The sequence below is a fragment of the Cupressus sempervirens genome, chromosome 9 (assembly GCF_028749045.1).
Source record: "Cupressus sempervirens isolate cs-2001-9-10 chromosome 9, ASM2874904v1, whole genome shotgun sequence".
Classification (NCBI taxonomy): domain Eukaryota; kingdom Viridiplantae; phylum Streptophyta; class Pinopsida; order Cupressales; family Cupressaceae; genus Cupressus; species Cupressus sempervirens.
Genome location: NC_143126.1, coordinates 537,943,669 through 537,969,284, shown reverse-complemented (window position 1 = coordinate 537,969,284; position 25,616 = coordinate 537,943,669). Strand labels below are relative to the sequence as shown.

General features: G+C 33.2%; 1 protein-coding gene and 1 long non-coding RNA gene across 2 annotated transcripts; both read left to right on the top strand.

Moving 5' to 3' along the window:
* The first annotated feature begins 15,914 nt into the window (after window positions 1–15,914).
* Window positions 15,915–17,508, top strand: LOC149539730 (uncharacterized). Its single transcript, XM_089800930.1, has one exon. It carries the CDS (start codon window positions 16,089–16,091, stop codon window positions 17,052–17,054), a length of 966 nt encoding a protein of 321 aa, XP_089657056.1. The 5' UTR covers window positions 15,915–16,088; the 3' UTR covers window positions 17,055–17,508.
* Window positions 17,509–22,374: 4,866 nt separating this feature from the next.
* On the top strand, window positions 22,375–25,022 carry LOC149539729 (uncharacterized). Its single transcript, XR_016356292.1, has 2 exons — window positions 22,375–24,212; window positions 24,320–25,022. It is a non-coding gene; the product is annotated as an uncharacterized LOC149539729 (long non-coding RNA).
* The last annotated feature ends 594 nt before the right edge of the window (window positions 25,023–25,616 follow it).

Sequence of the window (25,616 nt, the reverse complement as noted above, 5' to 3'; positions counted from 1 at the left end):
ATCCTACCCCAAAATAAAAAAAATTGCTCGCAAAAAAGAGTCCATATGAGGAAGATATCGTTGTTTGAAAATCGTTGCTGCTATTATTTTTTCTGAATCGCCACTGCACCTCCAAAAAACAAATGGCTCTAGATTTTGCCTCAGATGTTCGATTTGGATGAAACAAAATCTGATCTAGGGGTTTTTGGACCTTTTGAATGTGATGCAAATATCATATTTGCACCAACAAGCTTTAATCTTCACCTACAAAAAATCTCTCATATGGCCCCATGGCCAAAAAATTTCCAAAAAATAATGCAGATCCAAAAAAATAGCAAAGATGCAAATTTAAAAAAGTAGATATGAGAATTAACTGTACAGATCTAAAATGATCATACTAATTCTGCAAATCAATTCTTCGAGTGCCGATTTGCAAAAAGAATTTGCCTCACAATCGACTTTGGCTTAGGGTAGGCAGCTTTGTAGCCGATTTTCACCAATTCAGCATTCCAGATGCAATGGTAGGTCAAATCTAGCACTGGACACTCCCAATTTTTGCAGTACTCCAGATTCGGGTTGAGTTGTTGAAGCAAGCATGGTCTCAAATGACTATGTGATGAGAAAATCTCCAAGTTGCTCTAATACCATGTAAGAATTTGCCTAAGGGCAAAATTCACCCAAGAACTAAGAACTCAAACACAAGCACACAGTAGACTAAAAATGGATATGATCAATTAATTAGAGGATGTTCGAATATATTGCTCTATTCAAAATATGATGTTGAAACACACTAGGAGTGCTTGTATATAAAGACCTCTCAAGAAGCACCTAGAATGTCTCTAGAAACAACCAGAAGATAAGACAACTAAGCACCTTATCCAACATTCTAGATGAATGGATAAGAATGACAAAGTTTCATATGTGTGTAGAAGATTCCTATGTTGTAGACAACATGTGCTTAAAAGAAGTGTGGACCCCTGTGATGTCACAAATAAAAATAATAAAATAATGCAAAATAATAAACTAATGCATTAACCTAAGTAAACTTAAGTAAGTGTAATAAGCCCAAAAAAATTTCACTGTTTGGGCTATTACAAAAAAATTCAAAATACCAAAATCAAAAAATTAATGCAAAGATATAGATCTGAAAATAAAATAAAATAATTAAATCAAATTAGATCATACCCAATTGCAAATCGGGGCTTTCAGGTTCCGATTTGCAAAAAAAATTTGCCACACGATCAACTTTCACCTAGCATAGGCAAATTTATAGTCGATCTTCACTAAATTGATGCTCCGGACGCAACAGTGAGGTTAGATCTAGCTCTAGATGCTCCCAATTTTTGTGGATCCTCCAAATTTGTGTCGACATGCTAAAGCATGAATGGTCTCGAATGGCTACATGATGAGAATCTCCCTTGGCTCTGACACCATGTAAGAATTTGGCTTAGGCCAGAATTCGCCCAATAACTAAAAAACTCAACACACGCACACAGTAGACCAAAATAGATAGAGTATGATCAGAATGATGATATTCATTCAATAATTGGTTGAGAGTACATTAAGAGTGCCTAAATATAAAGGCCTCAGGAGAGCTTCTAGAATGCATAGAAGTCAGCATCATGATATATCATACAACCAGGCACATGTCTACCAGATATGGATTATTCTCCATTAAGCATGGGATTAAGTGTGATGATGTGAGGATAAGCCTACAATGGTGTAGCACGCAAATCAGTGGTGTAGACAACATGTGTTGAATAAGGAGTGTGGATAATTGTGTTGTCATCATGACAACTCAGTGAATGATGCATACTCCTGTGTTGTAGACACCATGTGCATAGTTAGAGTTGCACAATTCAATGAGAGTACACAAACTCGTAAGTGTCTCACCTAAAATAATAATTAAATAATGCAAAATAATTAAATAATGCATTAACCTAAGTAAAACTTAAGTAAGTTTAATAAGTAAATACTTATTTACACCAACAAATACATTGAGAGATATCTTGAATGCTAGATAAACTCTTTTTGTTGCTTGATTGCTTGATCTTTAATGAAGGAATTGCTTGAACTGTTGAGTGCTTGAGAACTTGGATGCTTGATTGCTAGTGCACATGTGAATCATGGATTATGAATGTAAAATGGAGCAAATGAATGAATTTATAAAGGGCTCAGAACTAAATTTCTCCTGCATGTTGACTACACATAAGAATTAGCACCTTGGATCAATCTGAACATGAGACTCAAAGAGTGAACCCAAGATAAAACCCAAGTAGGTATGCATTGCATCCCTAATTGAGTAGAGAATCACTGCATCCCTAGAAACTAGGGCCCAAAACCCTTAATATTCCCTCAAGGTCCTGAAACAAGTCTTAGATGTCAAAAATTAGATACATAATTTGAAATATGACTGTTATGGCTCAGAAAAATAGATTTTGAGTGATTGGATGAAAGAAAAAGAGGACTCGAGTGGTTAGATTCTACCCCAAGCTTTACACTACTAAAATAGGAGCATTAAAAATGATCTATTAGGTCCCACAGTAGTTCCACCTGGGAGAAATATGAAGAAGGGGGAAGAAAGGAAGAGAGATGCAAATAAATGATGATCTCACATTAAATAGGTGTTAAATCATCATTAAATTAAAGTTCTTCCAATTTAAGATAGTACACTCTATAACCATTGTAGTAAAACAATCCCTTAATTGGGTGGCCCAAACAAGTCTTTGTAAATTCTCTATACATGTGACATTCTCTAAAGAGTTTTCAAAATCCTCTAGCAAGGTTACTCCTAACAAGGTATAAGACTCTAACAGGTGTCTAGGGAAATCCTTTAACTGGGTAGCACCTAATAGTGTTGTTGTAACCCTTAACCAAAAAGGCTCCTAATGGAGTGTATTCCAGAATAGTACAAATATTTGTGAGCATCATTCTCACACAATGGTTTTCACCCTAATCGGTCTTCCATGAGATATATCTAGTGTTATAGTTGTGTGTATATTATTTCATATGTCGCATGTTGATTTAAAGTTTGCTTTACTAATAGTTCTGATGAGAAGTTAAACAGGTTAAAAGGTTAATCTATTTGATTAAGTTTATTAGTTTTGTAGTTTAATTAGGTTGGTGATTAATGATTCCAACCTCCCCCCCTTCTTGGTAATCAATTATATACTTACAACAATGCATGCCTATGTCCAAAGAATCACAAAGATTGATACAGGGATACAAAACACTGAATAAGTAATATCTAGAGAAGAAAGTTTGCATAAATTCTCAGATCCTTGACAACATCCTATGAGAATAAAGTCAATGCTACTGAGGAAGTAATTCTTCTCATCAAGGAATTCAACAAGGAGACATTAATTTGTAAGTTACAAGCCTTTGAGATTGCTAAATTGAAAGATTATTTACCTAATTTTGAATTTGCACTTAAATCTACTATTTATAAAGACAAAATAATGCTAACAAAGAGTGCAAACACTCGTAGGGAAAAATTTAGAGATTATGCTAAGGATTGGGTAGAAATATGAAATAAAGTTAGATGAGCTTGAAGCTTTGATTAGAAAGAGAACATAGAGATAAGGGAAAAAGGAAAGATACTTATAATCTACTATTCATGTAAGAAAGTTGATCACGTTGCATCTAGATGTCTTACTAAATAATCTAAGGTTAAACCTTGACCATAAAGTCAAAATTTCCTATGGAATGGTTTTATGCTAGTGATGATGAAGTTGAGATTAATGTTATTAACTTTGAGGACAATGATAATGAAGATGAAATATGATTTGTTGCTATCAAAGATGAAAGTTCTATTAAGGAAGAAAAAACTTTGGTTTCACATGTAGAAAAAAAATCAAACTAAATTATGGATAGTGGATGTTCACATCATATGACAAGTGACAAAGACAAGTTTGTTGAGTTGAAAAGGTATGATGGTGGTGTTGTCAAATTTGGTGAACTTATCCCTTTTTTAATAAAGGAATGGGTTCTATAACTTTCAATGGTAAAACTAACACATATGATGTACTATTTGTTAATGATTTGAAATAGAATTTGTTGAGTGTTGGACAATTTGTAGATAAGGGTTATCACTTATAGTTCAAAGATGGAAGATGTTCAATCATGGATAGTTAGGAAATGTGATTACAACTAGTGCTAAGACCATCAGTAATATTTTTTAATTTAATACTTTAGACAACTAGTGCTAAGACCAAAGGTAATATTTTTCAATTTAATAATTGGGAAGTAAATTTTTTTATTGCAAAGATTGGTGACAATTATGACATAGTTTTGACATGTAAACTTTGATAATATGGTGAGAATCAGTAATTCTAATGCGGTCAAAGATCTACCTAAGATTATGAAACCTACCAAAATGATGTGAAAAGAATGTGCGATGGGAAAGCAAAGAATAAACATTTTTTAGAGAGACACTTACTCCTAGAGGGAAGTTGGAATTGGTGCATATAAACTTATATAGTCCTACATAGACAAGAACATATTATGGTGAAATATATTTTATTCTTTTTGTTGATGATTATACTAGAACGAAGTGAGTTAGTATTCTAAGAGAGAAATATGAAGCATTTGATAAGTTTAAGAACTATAAAGATAAAGTAGAGAATGAGTCTTGATTGAAGATAAAATACCTAAGGTCTAAGAGAGGAGTAGAGTTTACATCTGATAAGTTTAATGCATATTATGAGGAACATGGTGTTCTTAGACAAACTTTAGCTCTTATAACACTACAAAAGAACGGTGTAGTAGAGATAAGCAAAAAAAACTATTCTTGACAAAAAATATTGTAGAAAATTAATTTTTAGTGATTTCAATGGGTAAAATGAAATGAGCTATAAGCACAAAAATTTAGAAACTATCCACTATACAAAATTTGGGACTATTTTCTTGTTAAATTATTCGTTAAAGTCTATAGTAAAAGAAGGAAACATATACATTTTATAATAAAGTAATATAATAGCATAAATTTATAATAAATATAATTGATTAATAATAATAAGAATATTTAAAGTAGATTTAATAAAATATTATTAATAATTATACTTATCATAGTAAACATAATACAATTATTATAATCATTTATAAAGTTTTAATGTATAAATATTATCATATCATTAATAATTATTATAACTGTAATAATAATAATATTTTATAGTTTCATAATAAATCTAATATAAATTATTATTAATTAATATCTAAAATATTATATATTTGTTATTTTTAATAACACTGGTTAATATTTTGACAGGAGGCTTGTTGAATGTGTTCATTGACTGCAAATTCTTCTGAAAGAAGAGCTTGTTGCAGCTAGAGTCCCCGTCTTATGCAAATTAATAGATTTGCAAAGGTTCAAAATATATCAGTAATATTGATCAAGAATTATGTAGGAAGTATTAGCATAAGTTAATGACAATATTACAGTTCATTGTATTCATTTTATTTTCCTAGGAAATTATATTACTTAATTAATGCTCAAACAAAGGATTAGATATGCGATGAAGATGGGGAGAAATATAAACTAATTAAAAGACCATGGATGAAAGAATGATGAACACATCAAGACTCAACTCTCCAACTATTGTTCCACATTCTTCTTTTTTTTAATCATTCCTTGGGAATTCATGTTTAAATTCTACAAGTGAAGAAATAGAATATTATCATAGGACATTGTTGATGTATATAATAATTAATTACCATCACAACTTTACAAAATTTGGTTATTTCTTGATATCATTGGTTATTTGGTTCAGTAAAATCAATCCCACTTGATTGCTTGAGAGTATTCTTAAGAAGCGTTTATACAAAATTATTTTAGATGCTAACTCACTCTCATCTAAACAACTATGATATCACTTTAGGGAAATTTAGGAAAAATTATCATGTGAAACATATATTTATGTTAGGTTGAGGTAATGATGCTATTATTTTTGTGCATAGTTTATCTAAATAAGAATAATTGAGGATACAAGAAAAACTAGTAATAATCGCACCATTGTACCAAAATGCAATTACAAACTTTAGCCAACATGACCAATCAATCAACAATTAAAAACAAACCTCTATATTCTTTAAATAGGACCTACTATAGTACATTGACCATCCATTAAATGATAGATTAGTAAACTCAACACCTCATGAGCAAATGCAACAAGTGAAATTGTGTGAAACTAATAAGATTTTAAACAGATATTTCATATTTAAGAACAAAAATTCAAGATAAGATTCTAAATGTGTTATGTCATATAATGGTGGTATTCCTTCATCTCCTTTTTAAAACTTTGTTATTAACTTACTATACTCATCTATTTATATTCTACTTGTTTGTTTTTACCTTAAGAAACCAAAAAATATGCTATGAACCTAAACAATTGCTAGATTGTTTTAATAGAATAAACTTCTAAAAATATAATATTCTTAATTTTTATAAAATTTCATTTAAAGTTATTTTATTCATAAATTTTATATGATAATTTTTGACATTAAATTGTGAGCACTTGTTTTTTTTCAACATACGTAATTATTTATAAGTTTTTTTTTCTCATAATTTGAACTTAATTAATTTCAATTTTTGTTAAAATTAATATATATGAAAATAAAATAAATAGCTAAATATTAAAATAAAATATTTAATGTTATTTAATAAATTTTGATATTAAGCTACATATTATTATTAAAAAAACTTTTATCTTTTAAACTTATAATATTTAAGTATTATTTTTTATAGTTTTTTATTTTTTTTAAATTTTAATACTACTTTATTTCATTTTTCAAATATTGGAGAATAATATATATTTAGTTTTAAAAAATTGAAATATTATTAAATTATGTATATCTAAAAATTAAAAGAAAGAGTTTGGAAAATTATTTATAATAGTCTTTTAAATAATGATAAAAGTTAGAAATCCTCTAAATACTTTTTAAATTTATACAGATATGAATTCAATTTATTAGTTCCTGCTACAGGCAGATACTATAACATTCATTTGAATGTTCATTTGTTTTTTCTTCTAACCAACCAAATAAATACATTTTTACAAATATCTGTGTATCTATAATGTTTCTAGGTTTTTAGTTTTTAAATTATTTTTTAAGAAATGTTTTTTCCTTCTTTCTATTGGTTAGTACCATAAAGTCATGGTAGAACAGTAAAAATGTTGACTTTAAAATACATTTTTCTCAACCTTAAATTTCTATGTTTCCTTTTGTAAAATGTGACTTATTGATTGGTGGTTGCATTTAATGCATTAAATGGGTGGTGCATTAAATGCATATTTATCTTTGAGAAAAAAAAACTCCTTATCTTTTTTCCTCGTATAATATTTGGAACATACATTATCTAGAAATTATCTTTAAAATATTTGAAGATCTTCACCCAATCTAAATTTTACAGTCATGTAGTTGTGTTGTTTTCACTTTGAGAGAGCCATTATATCTACAAGTACCTCCCAAATTAGAGCTCACGAATTCTATATTTGTTGGATCCGATGAAGTGCACCAATATTTATTTTGGCAACCAAATCTAGACCTCTTTTTTCGTGTCCAAATCCAACCATCTCAAAGTTTTGTTGGTTTACTTTTTTAATTTAAAAATTAAAATGGTAATGTGTATTACAAACAAAATATATGAAATTATTTTCTAATTAATTCAAACATTATTGCATTGAGCAGGAACTAGACGCAATGCGTCCTTGTTATAGATAGGGCAGTTTTGACTCCTAGAATATTTTCTCAATGTAGCCAATCTACTCCATGACATTAGAAAAAGATTTTACATTACCAAGTTGCCACGTGTTCAAACTCCTCCCAAGAGGATTAAATACGACCAAAATATTTTCTAGCTCCTTTTTTAATGATTATAATAGTTTCTATAATTAAATTTAATAAAAAAGTTTTAAAACACAGGAAAATTGGGACTAACCAATCACGAAAATGCAGAAATTGTAGAAAATAGACATAAAAGATAAAAGATTGTAATAACCTTAGAATACATATTTTATATTTTTATTAGCACGACATACAAAGCATGATTAATTGTCTTCTGGTGAGACAAAAACATTAGTCTCCACCTCTAGAGGCGGGGACTAATAAAACCCTCACATCTTCGCTTCAAAATTGAATTGTTCCAAACCTCGCTGATGGCAAAAACAACTAACTAGCTTATATATACCTCTATATATATTACGCCGAGAGTAATCATTCTCGAGGCGCCTATTTTCATTTAATCCCAAGGTTATTTTAATCACAGTTGGGATTTATGAAAATGAAAATAGGCGCCTCAAGAACGATTACTCTCGACGTAATATATATAGAGGTATATATAAGCTAGTGGCAATCGCGGTGCAATAGGAAAAGTATTTTTAAATTTTTTCCTATTTTTTTAAGGTAAGTGCTAAATTATTTATTTCTTTTTAAATACAATTGTATGAATTTACTATAAAATTATTCTTGAATATTTTTTTTTTTTAATTCTATATATGGTGTTTATTTGCATCACTTTAATTTAGTTTTATTTTAAGCATATTGTTACATAAAATGTTATATTGAAGAGTAGAGTTATAGTTAGGGTTAGGGTTAGTGTTAGGGTTGGGGCTATTGTTAGGGTTTGAGTTATGGATAGGGTTAGAGTTACGGTTAGGAATAGAGTTACAATTAGAGTCAGGATTAGCATTAGGATTAGGGCTAGGGTTATTTTTAGGATTATGAATCTTGTTAGGGTTATAGTTAAGGTTAGGTTTAGAATTTGAGTTAGAGTTAATGTTAGGATTAGGGTTAGAATTTGGGTTACCAATATAGTTAGGGTTAGAATTAGAGTTAGGGTTAGGGTTAAGGAAAGGGCGAGAGTAAGAATAAGGGTTTAGGTTAAACATATAGTTAGGGTTAGGATTAGAATTAGAGTTAGGGTTTGAGTTAGAAGTAGAGTTAGAATTAGAGCTCGAATAAGGGCTAGAGTTAGAGTTTAAATTAGGGTTATAATTAGGGTTAAAATTAGGCTTAGGGTTAGGGTTAAAATTAGATTTACGGTTAGAGTTAGAGAAAGAGGTAGGAAAGGGTTAGTTTTAGGGTGATGGTTAAGGTTAGGTTTATATTTAGAGTTAGGGTCATATATAGAGTTACATCAAGGTTAAGGTTAGGGTAAGGGTTTGAGTTGGGGTTAAGGTTAGGGTTAGGGCTATGGTTTTCATCTAGATTAAAGTAAGGGTTAAGGTTAGAGTTAGAGTTTTGAGTCAGGGTTAAGGTTAGAGTTAGGGTTAGGTTACGGTTTTAGTGAAGGTTAAACTAAATATTAGGATTAGGATTAGAGTCTAATTATGGTAGAGTTAGATTTACAGTTAGGGCTATATTTAGGGTTAGAGTTAGGGGTAGGATTATGGTTTTAAAAAAGTAATTTTCTTTTTGGCATATTGTAATGTAAAATGTTATAGTCAAACATAGATATATGGTTAGGGACAAAGTTACCATTACAATTAATGTTAACCTTAGGGATAGAATAAGGGTTAGGGTTAGCATTAGGGTTAGGGCTGGAGTTAGGGTTAGGGTTTGAGTTATGGTTAAGGTTATTGTTAGAGTTACGATTATGGTTATTGTTAGAGTTATGGTTAAGGTTTGGGTTAGAGTTATGTTTATGGTTAAGGTTAGGGTTAGAGTTATGGTTATGGTTAAGTTTGGATTAGAGTTATGTTTATGGTTAAGGTTAGGGTTAGAATTATGGTCATAGTTAAGGTTAGGGTTAGAGTTATGGTTATGGTTAGGGTTAGTGTTATAGTAAGGCTAGGGTTAGGGTTTGAGTCAAGGTTAAGGTTAGAGTGAAGGTTAGGGTTTGAGTCAAGATTAAAGTAAGGGTAAGGGTTAGGGTTAGAGTCCAATTATGGTAGTGTTAGATTTAGGGTTAGAGTTATGCTCATGGTTAAGGTTAGGGTTAGGGTTAGGGTTATTATAGGGCTCGAGTTAGGGTTATTGTAGGGATAGGGTTAGGGTTTGAGTCAGGGTTAAGGTTAGGTTTAGGATTAGGGTTAGGGTTTTAGTTAGGATTAAAGTTAGGGTTAGGGTTAGGGTTAGAGTCTAGTTATGGTAGAGTTAGATTTAGGGTTAGAGTTAGGCATAGAGTTATGTTTATGGTTAAGTTTAGGGTTAGAGTTATGCTCATGGTTAAGGTTAGTATTAGACTTATGGTTATGGTTAGGGTTAGGGTTATAGTAGGGCCAGGGTTAGGGTTAGGGCTTGAGTAAGGGTTAAGGTTCTAGAGTTATGGTTAGGGAAAAGTTTTAAGCCAAGATTAAAGTTAGGGTTAGGGTTATGGTTAGAGTCCAATTATGGTAGAGTTAGATTTAGGGTTAGAGTTAGTGACAAATTAATGTTTATGGTTAAGGTTAGTGTTAAAGTTAGGTTAGGGTTAGTGTTAGAGTTAAGGTTAGGGTTAAGGTTAGAATTAAGGTTAGGGTTAGTGTTAAGGTTAGGGTTAGGGTTAGAGTTAAAGTTAGGGTTAGCATTAGGATGAAAATTAGGGTAAGGGATAGGGTTTGAATTAGAATTAGGGTTCTTGTTAGGGTTAGAGTTACAGTTAGGGTTAGAGTTAGAGTTAGAGTTAGGGTTAGGTTTAAAATTAGAGTTAGAGTTGGGATTAGGGTTAGGGTTAGAAATATAGTTAGGAATAGAGATAGAGTTAGGGTTAGGATAAGGGTAAGAATTAGGGTAAGGGTTAGAATTAGGGTTACAAATATAGTTAGGGTTAGTGTTAGGGTTAGAATAAGAGTTAAGGTTAGGGTTATAGATAGAGTTAGAATTAGAGTTCGAATAAGGGTTGGAGTTAGAGTTAGAGTTAGAGTTAGGGTTATATTTAGGGTTAGAATTAAGGTTAGGATTAGAATTAGTGTTAGAGATAGGGTTACGGTTAGTGTTAGGGTTGTGGTTAGGGTTAGCATTAGGGTTAGTATTAGGGTTATGGTTAGGATTAGCATTAGGGTTAGGGTTACAATTAGAGTTAGAGTTAAAATTAGAGGTAGTGTCAGTGTTAGTGTTCATATAAGAGTTAGAGTTAGAATTAGAGTTAGAGTTAGGGTTCAAGTTAGAGTTAGAGTTAAAGTTAGAGATAGAGTTGTAATCAGGGTTAGATTAGGGTTAAGGTTAAAGTTACCTGATTAGATTTAGGGTTAGAGTAAGAGTTAGGGCTAGGATTAGGATTAGAATTAGGGTTAGGGTTAGAATTAGCATTAGATTTAGGATTATAAAGGGTTAAGGTTAGGGTTAGGGGGAGAATTGAAGTTAGAGATAGAGTTAGAGTTAGAGTTAGGGTTAGGGTTAGGGTTAAAATTAGAATTATCTAGTTAGAGTTAGAGTTAGAGTTAGGGTTTGTGTTATTATTGCTGTTAAGATAATTTTTTGGTTACTAATCATATTATAGCTAATAAAATTATAATTAATAAATATTATTACTCTAAATTATAATTATAATTTAGAGTTAGGGTTAGGGTTAGGGTTAATTGTAATCACACTCTCTCTTACATGTCCCATTCTATAATTCCCCCCCCCCCCCCCCCCCCCCCCCAATAATGTATACCCTCCCCACTCCCTCTACGTTGTTCTCTTTGTCCATCTCTTTCTCTACATATATACATCTCTCCCTCCATAATTATTGTCATTGTCTATCACTATTTGTCATACTCTTCCTCTCGCTATCATTGTCTACATCTCTTTTGGGCCTTATATATTATTTTTCTTATTTAGCTCATCTCTCCCTACTCCCCTTCTATATATCTACATCTCCTGCCCCCTCTAATAATCTCTCTCTCTCTCTCTCTCTCTCTCTCTCACACACACACACACACACACACACACACACCATCTTCATGTTTATATATCTCTAAAATGCTCTATGTATGTCTACCTCATGTCTCTCACCCTCTTCCCCCCCCTCTCTCTCTCTCTCTCTCTCTCTCTCTCTCTCTCTCTCACTCATGGCCTCTCTCTCTCTCCACCACCTCCATCTCCATCTATTTTGGACCCTTCTTATGCTTTTTCTCTCCATGGATCATCTCTCCCCCTCTCCCCTTTTCCTTCTACCCCCTCTAAGATTATCCTCTCTCTCTCTCTCTCTCTCTCTCTCTCTCTCTCTCACACACACACACACACACACACACACACACACACACATTGCATCGTGTTATTTATCTCACTCTTTCTCTGTATCACGTCGCCTCATGTTAATATTCTCTCTCTCTCTCTCTCTCTCTCTCTCTCTCTCACACACACACACACACACACACACACACCATCTTCATGTTTATATATCTCTAAAATGCTCTATGTATGTCTACCTCATGTCTCTCACCCTCTTCCCCTTCTCTCTCTCTCTCTCTCTCTCTCTCTCTCTCTCTCTCTCTCTCTCATGGCCTCTCTCTCTCTCCACCATCTCCATCTCCATCTATTTTGGACCCTTCATATGCTTTTTCTCTCCATGGCTCATCTCTCCCCCTCTCCCCTTTTCCTTCTACCCCCTCTAAGATTATCCTCTCTCTCTCTCTCTCTCTCTCTCTCTCTCTCTCTCACACACACACACACACACACACCACCTCATGCTATTTGTCTCTCTTTAAATTTGACTTCATTTCTAAAGTTTGTCCCAATTTATAATTTTTGTTTGTATTTCTATAATATAAAATCAAGTACATTTAATAGAACTTAATTATCTTTAATAGTTTTTTATACAATTAATAAATTTAGGTAAAATTTTATAATTTTTATATTTGATTTAAGTAACAATTTTTTTATCTTTTCTTTCTTTAATATAAATATTATGTTAAAATTCATTTGTAAAATCTAAAATAATTTCTAAACTTCAATATTTTACAACCTCTAAAATTTTATTATTTTAATAATAAAATAAAATAACATATATAAAAATATTTATTTTTAAGATTTGAAAAAATAATAAACTTTCATATAAAATGAAAATTGCAAGCGAAACAGTAACCAAAACAGATTTACAGAAAGTTTTTCCTTTCTACTTTACAATTCATTACCAAAATAATAGTAGATTTTCAAAAGAAAGAGAATATTTGTGAAAATATAAACTTTCTGCAGTTATCTCAATTTGTTATTACTAAGTTTTTCTAGATTTAGTACTATTCTCTGAATGAACTCAGAGATATTAATAATCAGTATTTGTAATAATAAAATTAAAAACAACATCAAGACTAACAATAATTATTAAAAAATTAAAAATAGCAGCAACAATAATAATAAGAAAAGAGTAATTTCTTTCAGTGTTTTGTCTCTTCCATGCACCGTTTAATCTAATAGTCATGCACCAATTCACCGAATAAGGAAGAGTATGTAACATGCAGTTTGAACTTTGAGTTTTTAGAATCATGAATTTACGCATGAAATAGGGAGAATCAAGTAGTTACAAATTATTAATCACAAGTTCTACAGCTGTCTATGTTTGTTATAACAACAGTTACATAGGAATCTTGGGCCAGTCTCATTCGATAAAATTAGATTAAGTACAAAGTTAGTCTTGATTGTAGTGTAGTTAAATAAGCATATGAAAGTCCATATGAGGCATTTCTCAATATAAAATATGGCAATTGTAATCTATTTTAAGAAGACGAATTAATACAAAAATTGAATTTTTTTTCTCCATTCTCATTTTGTTGTAGCAATTGTGTTTTTTATATTTTTGATAAGTGTTGTAGCATGTTATATTTAACATTAAATTAATCTTTATTATTATATTTAATAGTACTTTCAAACATTATTAAAAAGACTCTAAATACAACCAAATCACATAATCTAAGAACTAAAACATGAGTACCCATCACACGAATAGTTAGAATGCCCAAAATTGCTAAAATAATTGCACCTGCAACTGCTGTTACAGAAGCAATTTTGTTCCTCCAATCTGTTATCTTTCTTAGACTGATGGAGCACAAAAAAAAGTGAGATTGATATTATGAGTTAAAAAAGAAATTTGACTGTATTTATAAGCATTTCTGCTCAAAGATTTCCTATAGCATTGTGTTAATACCAGATTTCCCTTTTTTTTTTCAATTGTATTGCTAAAAAAATCACCATGACCGCACTCTATATCCAGAGCAATTATCATATTGGACAAGTCATTCAGCATTGACATAATTATCCGCACCATTTTCCAATGAAGAACCCCATTAGAATGACACACGCTAGACATCGTGACAAAATTACAAACCGGTGGGAATGAGCCAGAACCTCTCAATCAACACTTAACCAGATTAAACCACCGAAAGAATAGGTAGCAGGAAGGAACCTATAAATTGGAGCTGCAACAGAGCCAATTCCAAATGCATATCCAGATCCAGAGTCAGTTGTTTACCTTTAATCCATTCTCATTCAGTCCCAGCAACGCGCTAATAGCATCAGGAAGCTCCATGCATGAATCAAAAGAAAATGGATAGATCTGGTTAGGAAAGTACATATTGGACCAAAATATTTCAGAAATAAAAAAGAAGACACCCCTAAAACACTCCCATCAAGCACCATTAACAATGAAAAGTATTATAAAATATATAAATCAAATAGATTTTGAATACAAATCTATATCTAAATCAAACATGCAAGACTAAACTATTAAATGCAAGCTTAAATAGTTATGAACAAAATTCTAAATCTAAATGAAATTAATTAAAATTGAAATCTAAATCAAAGTAGAATATTATAACTAATTTTGAATTTCAATTTACATCTACATCTAAATCTAAATGAAAATGTAAATAAAAAATAGAAATCTCACCTGCAAAAATATTACTCCAAATCTTCAATCTACTCCTATTCAAAAACTCCAATCTAATCCTCCAATAACCTCCACCTCTTCCTTCCTACAAAAACATAAAATGAAAATGAAATGAAGAGCCTTGGTTTTATAACTTCTAAGAGGCTTCTCATATCCCCCAACAGACGTCTCTTCACATTCCACGAATTTGTTTCAAATTCCTCCACTCCCCGCAAAAAAAAAGCATGAATGTGCATGCAAAATTATACTTAACAAAAAAAAAAAATCATATTGAAATTATTTCGCCCCTATTTTTTCGGGCCCTATTTTTTTGGGTCCTACTTTTTCGGGCCCTATTATTTCGGACCTATTATTTCGGCCTCCATTTGGCTTCCTATTATTTCGGCCAGCTATTATTTCGAGAATTTTTTTTTAATATTTAATTTGAAAGTTTGTAACCGTTTCCAATTCTTTTTTATTGACAAAGAATCTTGGCATATTCTTGTGCTGTGATTGTATAGAACGCCTCTCGACATAATTAATTAAAATTGAAATCTAAATCAAAGTAGAATATTATAACTAATTTTGAATTTCAATTTACATCTACATCTAAATCTAAATGTAAATGTAAATAAAAAATAGAAATCTCACCTGCAAAAATGTTACTCCAAAACTTCAATTTACTCCTATTCAAAAACTCCAATCTAATCCTCCAATAACCTTCACCTCTTTCTTCTTATAAAATGAAAATGAAATGAGGAGCCTTGGTTTTATAACTTCTGAGAGGCTCCTCATATCCCCCAACAGACGTCTCTTCACATTCCACAAATTTGTTTCAAATTCTCCCACTCCCCCCAAAAAATAAGCATGAATATGCATGCAAAATTATATTTAACAAAAAAAAATCATATTGAAATTATTTCGCCCTTATTTTTTCGGGTCCTACTTTTTCGAACCTATTATTTCGGCCTCCATTTGGCTTCCTATTATTTTGGCCAGCTATTATTTCGGCCTCCATTTGGCTTCCTATTATTTCGGCCAGCTATTATTTCGATAATTCTTTTTTAATATTTAATTTGAAAGTTTCTAACCGCTCCCAATTCTTTTTTATTGACAAAGAATTTTGACATATTCCCGTGCTTGACATTTGTGCTGCCATTGTATAGAACGCCTCTCGGCAATCACATATTAATATAGAATTTTAATGTCTGCAACATTTGGTTACTAGAAGGTGTGGACGGAATTGTAATGGACAACTTATTTTAGCTCCTGCCGAGGTTTATACCAGCAAGGGTCATCGTATTCATTCGCAGTTGTTTCTGCTTTAATGTAAATTTCATCTCATACAATGGTGTTGGTTTTAGCAATGCCCCTTTTTTGTGTTCCGCGTATTAGATTTCAAGCAGTGTACCGTGTTTACTCAAAGCCCTTGTTCATAATATCATGCAATGCTGTACCCACAAAACAATTGCAGTTACAGCTACAAATAGAACAGGGAAAAGAAAAAGAAGAGTGGCGCTATAATGCCATAAAACATCTGTTAATGGAGGAGTGCGGGTTTCCTTCCTCGGAGGCCACGGCAGTTTTAGATAAGTCTCCCTGTTTTGCCAAAGTTAAATCTACTGAAGGAGCCCAGCAGGTAGTCAATCTTTTGAGAGACTCGGGATTTACTGCGGAACAGGTGAGAAATACCATTCGCAGGCACCCATCTGTTCTTCGACACAAGGCTCATGCACGTCTGGAGCCTAAGATTGCTTATTTCAGGTCACTAGGTTTCAACGAAGAAGAAGTGGCTTCTATTATATCCCGCCAACCAAGAATTCTTGGTTTCAGTTTAAGCAAAAGCATCAGTCCTAACATCTCAATACTTCTCAATTTGTTTGGGTCAAATGATAATCTATATACGGCTCTCAAGGTTATACCTGCAATTATTGTCTACGATATTGAAATACTGAAAGTTAAATTGAAGTTAATGGAAAACATGGGTCTCTCAAAACACGAGGTCATGGAACTTCTTTTGAAGGATCCTAGGTTCCTTGCTTTATCTACGGATAAGATACAGAAGAATATGGATTTCTTGAGGAATACTACAAGGCTTGCCCCGAGGATTGTTGTTAAATATCCGATATTGTTAGGCTTTAGTGTAGAGAACAGATTGAAGCCGCTTTATATTGTGTTCGCATATCTGAAATCATCGGTATCTCCTAAACGTCGTCCTATCAATCTCGCTACCATGATGTGTATGTCTGAGGATCTTTTCTTTGAAAGGGTTTTAGAGGAGAGTCCCATTGCTAAAAGATTATATGGACAATGAATAGGCCAGGCTGTTGATGTTGAAATACCCTGAAGATCAGTTAGGCCTCCGAGGTTAATCATTTGAGAAAGGGGGTTTTAGTGAGTTCATAGATTGACTGTAAAGCTGTGACTTTTGCTACCTTCATTCAAGTTCAAGCCTTATTCACAGCTATGCTCAGAACTGTTGGCCTGCCTCCGGTGAGGCAAATGGGTGCTCCAGTTGGTAAATCATGGCCCTACCTCCTATGAGGCAGATGGAGCTCCAGTTTCCAAATTGTAGGAAGGCTGCTGGGGCGGCTCTGCAATATATTAATGTAAATTTTTCTAGGGTGAAATAGTCTGTTTGATATCGTAAGAAGTTATCCACTAAACTTCTAGCTCTCTTGAATTTCTTATTGTTTTATCATATCGTGAAGAATTTTGTAATTGTTGTCGTTAGTTTTACCTTGAAGTTTAAGTGGAGAAAGATATAAGATCTGTAGTCATGAATCAAGTAAAAACATGCTGATATTATAAAAGACTCTTTACGTTCAATGTACAAATTGTTTAAAAGATTTTACTGTGTTAGTATTCGATCTCTATTTTCATGCACTGTCTTAGAATTGATCTCTCGATTGGGAAATGTCGTTGAGTGTTTTAATTCATACAAGTAATTATTCTGCAATATAATGTGCTCCCCATGTCGAAGAAATATTATTTTTGGAAAAGAATCAGGTATGACACTGGCATTTGTTTCGCTCAAAATCAGTGAGGGATTTCACTTCGAATGTTTAAACATTTTACAAACACATATATTTACGCATGGAGTTCTATTTGTCTTTGATCCGTTTCCACCCTACGTGAAACAAAAAGGTTCATTAGTTTTTGGAGTCTTGGAGACGCTGATCTGGTTGCAGAAGACAGCTTCCTATTTGATGCTAATTGAGAAACTGTAACCTATTGGCACCTCATTCGTTCATATCCAATTGTGCTTGAGTTGTAGTCTCCTTTATGCATTTTTAGCCTATTTTCTGCCATCATATTAACCAATCTGAGATATCATATTTCCTAATGGATTCCCCTTAGTCACATTTTATATGGTGCTGTTTTCCATTGTCACCCATGTGCTTATCATGCGTTAGAAGTTGCAAAGGTCCCAAGAGTTTTTAGTGTGGAGGTTTTATGTTCAAATTTTTAAGGGTTTGACTCTCGTTCCAACTCTACATTTCCCTTTGTTCTTGTTGGGATAGCTGACTTTCCCATCTAGGCACAGCATAAATCTTCCACACCTTTGCGTCCATTCCCAATTTCCACTCTTTCCCTTGTCTTTATCTGAGCTCCATACTTTTCCCTACTTGCATGCTTTTTGTTGGACCTTGGACTCCTCAATCCTTCATACTAATTTACATGTTGAAGCTGGAGTTTTGATCATCCCCGTACCTGTATCATTTGTGCCATGAGTACTGTGGTATCTCCAATCTTCAACTTTTTGACATTCCCCTTCACAAAGTTTTTCAAAATTGGAGATGTGGAAATATTTCTTATTTATTACTTTTAGCATGAGTTTTTAAGTATCTCCGATTCTTGAACCTAAACATTTCCCACTATATTAATTTATCAAGTTTCCAAAATTTGACCCTTCCTGACAATTTATTTTCCATCCCTTTCTGAGTAAAAAATGTAGGATACCTTAATCCATTTTCTTTGAGGATGCAGTATGCCAGAAAATTCATCCTTGAGAAGTAGTATGGCTTATGAGGTGTCTTCGACCCCTCATCTCTAAAGCTTCAGGACTTCCACATTTGCATTGCTCACTTCACTTGCCTCTCTGCAGAACCTTGGTCACCGTTGTGATCAGATTTGATTCTGTCGAGGGATTATCTTGTGTAGATATATTTCACAATCTTAAGACTGCAGATGTAATTTTATTTCAAGTTATACAGGATGAGGAATGTCAAACCACCAGTAATGTGATGGCTACATTTTTGACGTGGAAGGTTCCTGTGCAAGCTTTAGGCTGCCCTTTGGATGTCATGGGATCCAAGATCAGCTTACATGCCTCATCCATTGACTGCTAGCTCCTCGATTCTTGAAGTGACAGGGTGCCATATATTCTAGTTCATTTTCTAAAATGATCGATCATTTTGTGAGCAAGAGCTTTTGAGGTTTCGAGTCCTGCAATCTAATACCAAGGAGGTTAATGTTGCAAATGAGTCTTGCAGTTAAATGTTCCATGTTTTTTGTAGTTTTTTTGGCAAATTCTAGCTTTTGATGTTCACTTGGCAGTTCACTGGTATGAATGTCATGAAGATTTGATGAATGAGACAATCATTTTGATGCATTGCAAGCTTTGTAATGTCCAATTTCATCATAACTCAGAATGTTTAATTACTCGATGTCATTTTTTTATGGTGTATTATGATAGAGTAAAAGGTATTTCACTTAATTGGTTTAATCAAGTCTCCATTTGTCATTTTCTTAAACTAGTTATGCATTCTAGGCATTTAATAATTATTATAATTATTAGGGTTTCTTTGAACTCTTTTATAAGGATTGATCTCATTGTATTTTATTCATTCTCTCCCTCTGATTAATATAATCTCTTATATTTTCAGAGCCATTCTCCTTTTTGTCTCCATTCTTCTCTTGTGACAGGTTTCTTGCATGCAGGTGTTCTTTGGGTTCTGTGAAGTCAGTTTTCACAACTCTACATATTATATGTATAGCTCATATACCTTTTCTAATTTCAATTTGTTGTTCCTTATGTATGCTTGGCCGTTGTAACACAATGAAATAGGCACTGGTTTTGGAAGAGATGATCCACCATGCACCTAAATTGAAAACATCATACACCAGTAGAGCAGGAGCACGAATTAGATTCTACGCACTTCACAATTCAACATTATTAGGAAAAATGTCTTGAGTAATGCATAGCAGTTATCATCTTATAGAATCATTTTATGCGTACTCATATCTAGCTGTCATTTTCTGATGTGCATATCAGCTTATTAGAGGTTATAGTTGTAGGTTAGTCCTTGGCCTAGTGATAGCTTTTGGGGCCAAGTGACACTGGGTACTATATCTTTAATTGTATTTAATCCTATTCATCATACTTATAGGGAAGCTTCCTGAAGTTGAAAAAGGTTTTAACTACATTAGTAAATTGGCTTAGTGTTGTCCTATCAAACCATAGGAGATTGGTTGCTCAGAATTTGAAAACCTTGCCACTCAAAGAGCAACTTGACTTTAGGGATTTCAGAACTACAACTTTGTGCACCACTGTAATGGCACCATTGTTGGGAAGGTGAGAAATTGTTCTCATATTGAGGACCCTGGTAATATTGTGAAAGGTTTGACCTACCTTTGTAAATTGGTTTGGCGTTGTCCTGCCAAATCATAAGTAAGAGATTTTTGTTGTTTGGTGATTGAAAACCTTGCCAGTCATAGAACAACTTGGCTTTAGGGATTTTGGAACTACAACTTTGTGCGCTAACATAATGGCACCATTGTTGGGAACGTTAATTATTGTACTCTATTAAAGAACCTGGTACTACTGTGAAGAGTATTGCCAATGCCTAGTTTGATGGCCTACCAGCTTATACCAACAAAATGGCATAGAAAAAAAACAAGTGAGTTCTTGTCTAGCATTTTGAAGTTTCAGCTGCTGGGCTAAGATTTTTCTTTTCTAAGTGAAGAGTGGTGACTCCGATTCTGTTAAACTCAAAACCAATTAGTAAATCAAAATATTTGAATAATGAGAGAAGCAGCAGCCTAATTACCAGCAAGAACAAGATGAAGCCTTAGCTCTTGCATTAAGACATTGATCATCATGGGAAGCTCAGAATAGTGGTAAGTCATTCACCTCTACCTATCTAGATTTAGAAATGGATACTTCAGGTAGAAACTGTTTATTCCTTGATTCAAGAGATCAACACTTGTATAATTTTGAAGATTCAGACAATAGCATAATAAAAATATAGGCAAATTTATAGGTCTGTTTATGAAATTAAAAGGTATTAAATGATAGTTGGTAGAAGAGATTGGGATAAATGCTATGATTCATGTCCTTCTCACAAGTATTCCACTTCTCCTATTGGTCATATAGTTATGAAGAGGAATTATATGAATTCCTAAATCACATCATAAAGAAAGTGCAGAAACAAATGGTAACAACTGAATTGCAAGAAACTCAATTAGAAAGAAATAATATGCTCTGTGGTAGGATGAATGTGGATATAACCTCCAATCTACAAAATTTGGCATGAGACATCAAAAAGTGGAAATACGTGTTGTTGGCCAATGCCCCATTCATCCCAAGATGTCATATCTTGAAAAAGTTGAATAGGAAGAAAGGTTGTATCCCTTTGAACACGAACAGCTTCCTGCAAACTTGGAATTGCAGAAAACTCAACCCCCAACAATCCAAATGCCTTCTCAATGAGCAGAGAGGATGATCTTTCTTGGGAGAAAGATTATGCTGGGGTCTACGAGGATGAGGATGATCAGTATGATGCATTATTAAGAAATGTCTCCATGAGTTTTCATGGAGGACATAGTGTTGATGTAGATCAATATGAGTTGCCTATGCACAGTATTGAACATATAATTAACTGATCAAGCTAACTCGTAATTTCAAACTCCCATGTGAAGACAAAGCAGCTCATGTAGATGCAACAATAGTTAGGCCCAAGATGGATATCAGCAAAAGGAAAGACATGCTTGTGCAATAGAGTGATATTGCTACTAGATCAGAGTTAGGTATTTAGAGTTGAATGCAGAAATTACTATGGAACTTAAATATCTGTAACATTTACGTAAGATGAGGTTTGGACTGAACTGTAATTTCAGCTTATCTTTAAAGGGCGGCTTATTTTAGCTCCTGCTGAGGTTTATGCTATTGAGGGGTTACATCTTTTTTGTATATCTGAAATCATTCCTATCTTCTAAGGGTCGTCCCTTCAACCTTTGTACTGTGCTATATATGCTCGAAGATAATCTCATTGAAATAATCTTAGAGGGCAGTCCTGAGACTAAAAGATTATATGGACAATATAGGGCAAACCTCTTTTTTATTGAAACACCCTGAAGATCCGTTAGCTCACTGAGGCTAATCATTTGAGAAAGGGGGCTTGATTGAGTTAGTAGATTGATCATAAAGCTGTGTTTTGCTACCTTCATCTAAGTTTAAATCTCATATGTTTAGAACTGTTGGCCTGTTTGGGATGGGGCAAATGGATGCTTCAGTTAAAAAATCATGGTCCTACATTCTATGAGTGAAGGTCCAGTTTCCAAATTGTTAGAAGGCTGCTGGGACAGCTATTTAATATATATTTAATATATCTAGGTAACATTTTCTTGGGGGAAATAGACTGGTTGTTATCAGAAGAATTTATTCCCTAAATTTATTAGGCCCTGCCTATTTACAGGCAGGAACGAATGTTTTCACTGCACTTGAACTGAATTAATTTATCTCTTAGGACATGTGCAATCTTCACTTATCCTATGCTCTGTTTTTATTTCTATATTAAAGTGGAAGTTTTTATTTTTCTTCCTTTTTTGTGATTGGCTGATCCTATTTTTCCCGGTGGTATATTTCTTTTCCCTTTAAAAAAGTAGGTATGAAATTCATACGAATGTTTAGCAAAGTTAAAATGTCACAACTTGGAAGATCATTGAGGCGGTTTATCTGGAGTAATCCACAGCATATGATGGCATTTCTTCCATAGCCCATGTGCCTTGACAGTGCTTCCACATTTTGCATTTGCATGCCGTGTTTTCCATTGTCCCCTTGTCTGCATTTCTTAGTGTTACTGATGCCTTACATTTGTTATTACTCTTCACAATTGTAGTCTCATTTGGGCAAAGCAGCCTGACTGTGAGAGAGAGAGAGAGAGAGAGAGAGAGCGATTCTTCAGCCTCATAAATATATGCCCATGAAGTCCATTGATGCCGTGAACAATTTTCGAAGTAATTTTTGTTTGACAGTCTCGAACATCATTTACCAGGTAAATAGCATCTGATTCCATTCTTTTGGAGCCCACGTGAGGTTTACTCTGGCTTTCTGGATCATAAGGTATATTCTAGTATTTTTGTTTCTAGGTTTTATTAGAAGTTTATTGATTCTAGGGCTTACTCTGTTATTAATGCAAGCTATCTTTCTTCTGTGGGAGAAATGTTTTTTGATTGAAGTATTTAAAGGTCTTTGTCACACAGTTGAATGTATAAGGTTCATTACGAAAGCGATGTAATTTTTTTAAAGGTTTATCCAAGTGTTATCCCATTATCCAGCTGAATAAGCCATGTTGTTTACAATGCTAGCCTTGTTCATTGTGAGAAATGTATTGGACCATTGTAAGAACTATGTATTGGGCCATGGAGCTGTTTTTTTCTTCCTGAAATCCATGTTGCAGAAAACCCTCTCGACATGGGTTGAAAGGAGGAAAAGAAACATCCCTGTCATCGAAAACTGCTGTGCAACAGTTGTCTACGTCTATACTTCATGTGATACTCTATATGTTGATGGTTCTCTTTAGCCACAAAAGTAAGTATTAGTAGAAAGGCACCAGAGTTTAAGCATAGTAGGGTTCCCTAGACGTCAGGGTCATTTCTTCTCTTGTTATGTGCTCCCCGCTCTGCTCTGTGACCACATTTCTTTGAGCCATTTTATCAAACAGTTCATGTGTTTTGTCTATGCTCCCACATTTTGTATATGTGTCTACCAAGGTTATGTCAACTTTAAGCCTATCTTACATTATCAGAGCTTGGAGATTCTCAATCTATAACTGTTTGGAGTTGATTTGAGCTCTTGATCATTGAAATAGATCTGTAATTTACAGTTTATCGTGAGAATCGTTTTTCATTCAAATTTGTGACTAGGTGTTAGATTTAAGAAATCTAATTAGATCATCTTCCAGACATCATATGCATCTTTAGCCGATCATCTCTGATGAAAATGATCCTGAGATATGGCATGTGGAGGTAGAGGAGTTGAGCTATTATCGTCACCACAATTTCAAATTACTATTAATTTACTGTAAAAGATTGTTTTTTTCACTAAATTAATGTTGTTTATGTCTCATTTGTGTGTTCAGGTTTTTTGATCAACTGACTCATTTTCTGTCAAAGGCTTTCCAAAGGACACAGTGGAGGCAACCTCCATCAATGCTCTTGAAATGATTATTCCCAATTTTGAAATAAGGTGAATTATAGATATAGATAAAGCACACAATTGAAATTGGAGTAGTACCATATAACAATAGATGCTCAAAATGTTTACCCTTGAAATTCAAAATTCTGTTCTTGCAGGAAATACCTATCATGGAACAACCTGAGCATGTCTCTTCCCATGATTTATGGAAGCAATTTAGCTACCATGACCAGTCATGTACACTGCATGCACCACCTTTCAAAATTTCTGAACACCAGTTCATAAAGCAACATTCTTCTGGATTATGATTTTCAGCACAGGTCATATCCGGCCAAAGCAATTACTTGAGCCATGGCCTTTTGTGACATGGAGCTTACTTTAAAGAAATGCCATATCTCAAAATCAATTCCAAACTATGCAGCGCAACCATCTGCAGGGCTGGGATGCTTATTTCAATATCAGATGAAAGACACAAGCCAATGGGAATTTCTGCCTTCGTTGACAGCATGTATTCCTTGCTTTTTTAACTCTGAACCCTAAATCTAGTATGGATTAGCATTTGAGCCTTGTGCCTCTCTAGCAGAAAATTAAAATGAAAAATAGAAGCATAACACTAGCTAAGGACACCCATCAGAGTGCAACAGAATTTGAATGGATTTAAAGTGGAGCATATCAAGGTGATGGACAATAACCAGCTTGTTGCATCGTGATTGATGATAAGTTGATAACCACTACAAAAATGGTAAGCAATGCTAGAGAGGTTATACTAAAAGCTTTTAGCCCAAAATGCTGTAAATGATGATTGAGAGGTTTTATTTAATTATAGAAGATTAACGAATCTTTAAATTGTTCTCATGCTTACCAAGGATCTTGTCAGATATGGAATGTTTCAATTGACCATAACTAAGATCCTTCTAATGCTATGGTTGCTCAAAGCTAAATGAGATCCATATTTTACTAAGTGCTTTGAAATGTTACCACATATTCATGTGAAGAAAGATTAAGTTACAAAATAATTTGAGAGTTATTGTACAAAAATGTTAAGTGATGAGTGTAGATGCTAATTATATGATAGCACCCATTTATGTAAAGATTTGAGTAAGTTACCGAGATAAGAATAAAATTGGGTAGCAATTGAGACAACAAATGATGAACAATTGAATAATTTATCAAATCTGTAAGAGAGTTAGTTTAATTTATTGTTGAATATTATTCACAAATATGTTAAGTATGATTAATATGTCATCCTATAATGAGTATAGGTAAATGTGATTTGATCAATTGTAAGTGATGTAGACAAGAAAAGTTAAACAAGTAAATTAGACAGTGGATAGGTAAAAAAATTCTTATTCATAAAATGTAAAGAGAAATATTGTAGATAGAAAGGAAGCATAAAGTGGGACTTGAATAAAGAGGCGATGATACAAAGATCAAAGTAATACATTTTAGGAAGAG

Coding starts and splice junctions, on each gene's coding strand:
- LOC149539730 (XM_089800930.1), top strand. CDS start 16,089: ATGGTGTTGGTTTTAGCAATGCCCCTTTTTTGTGTTCCGCGTATTAGA.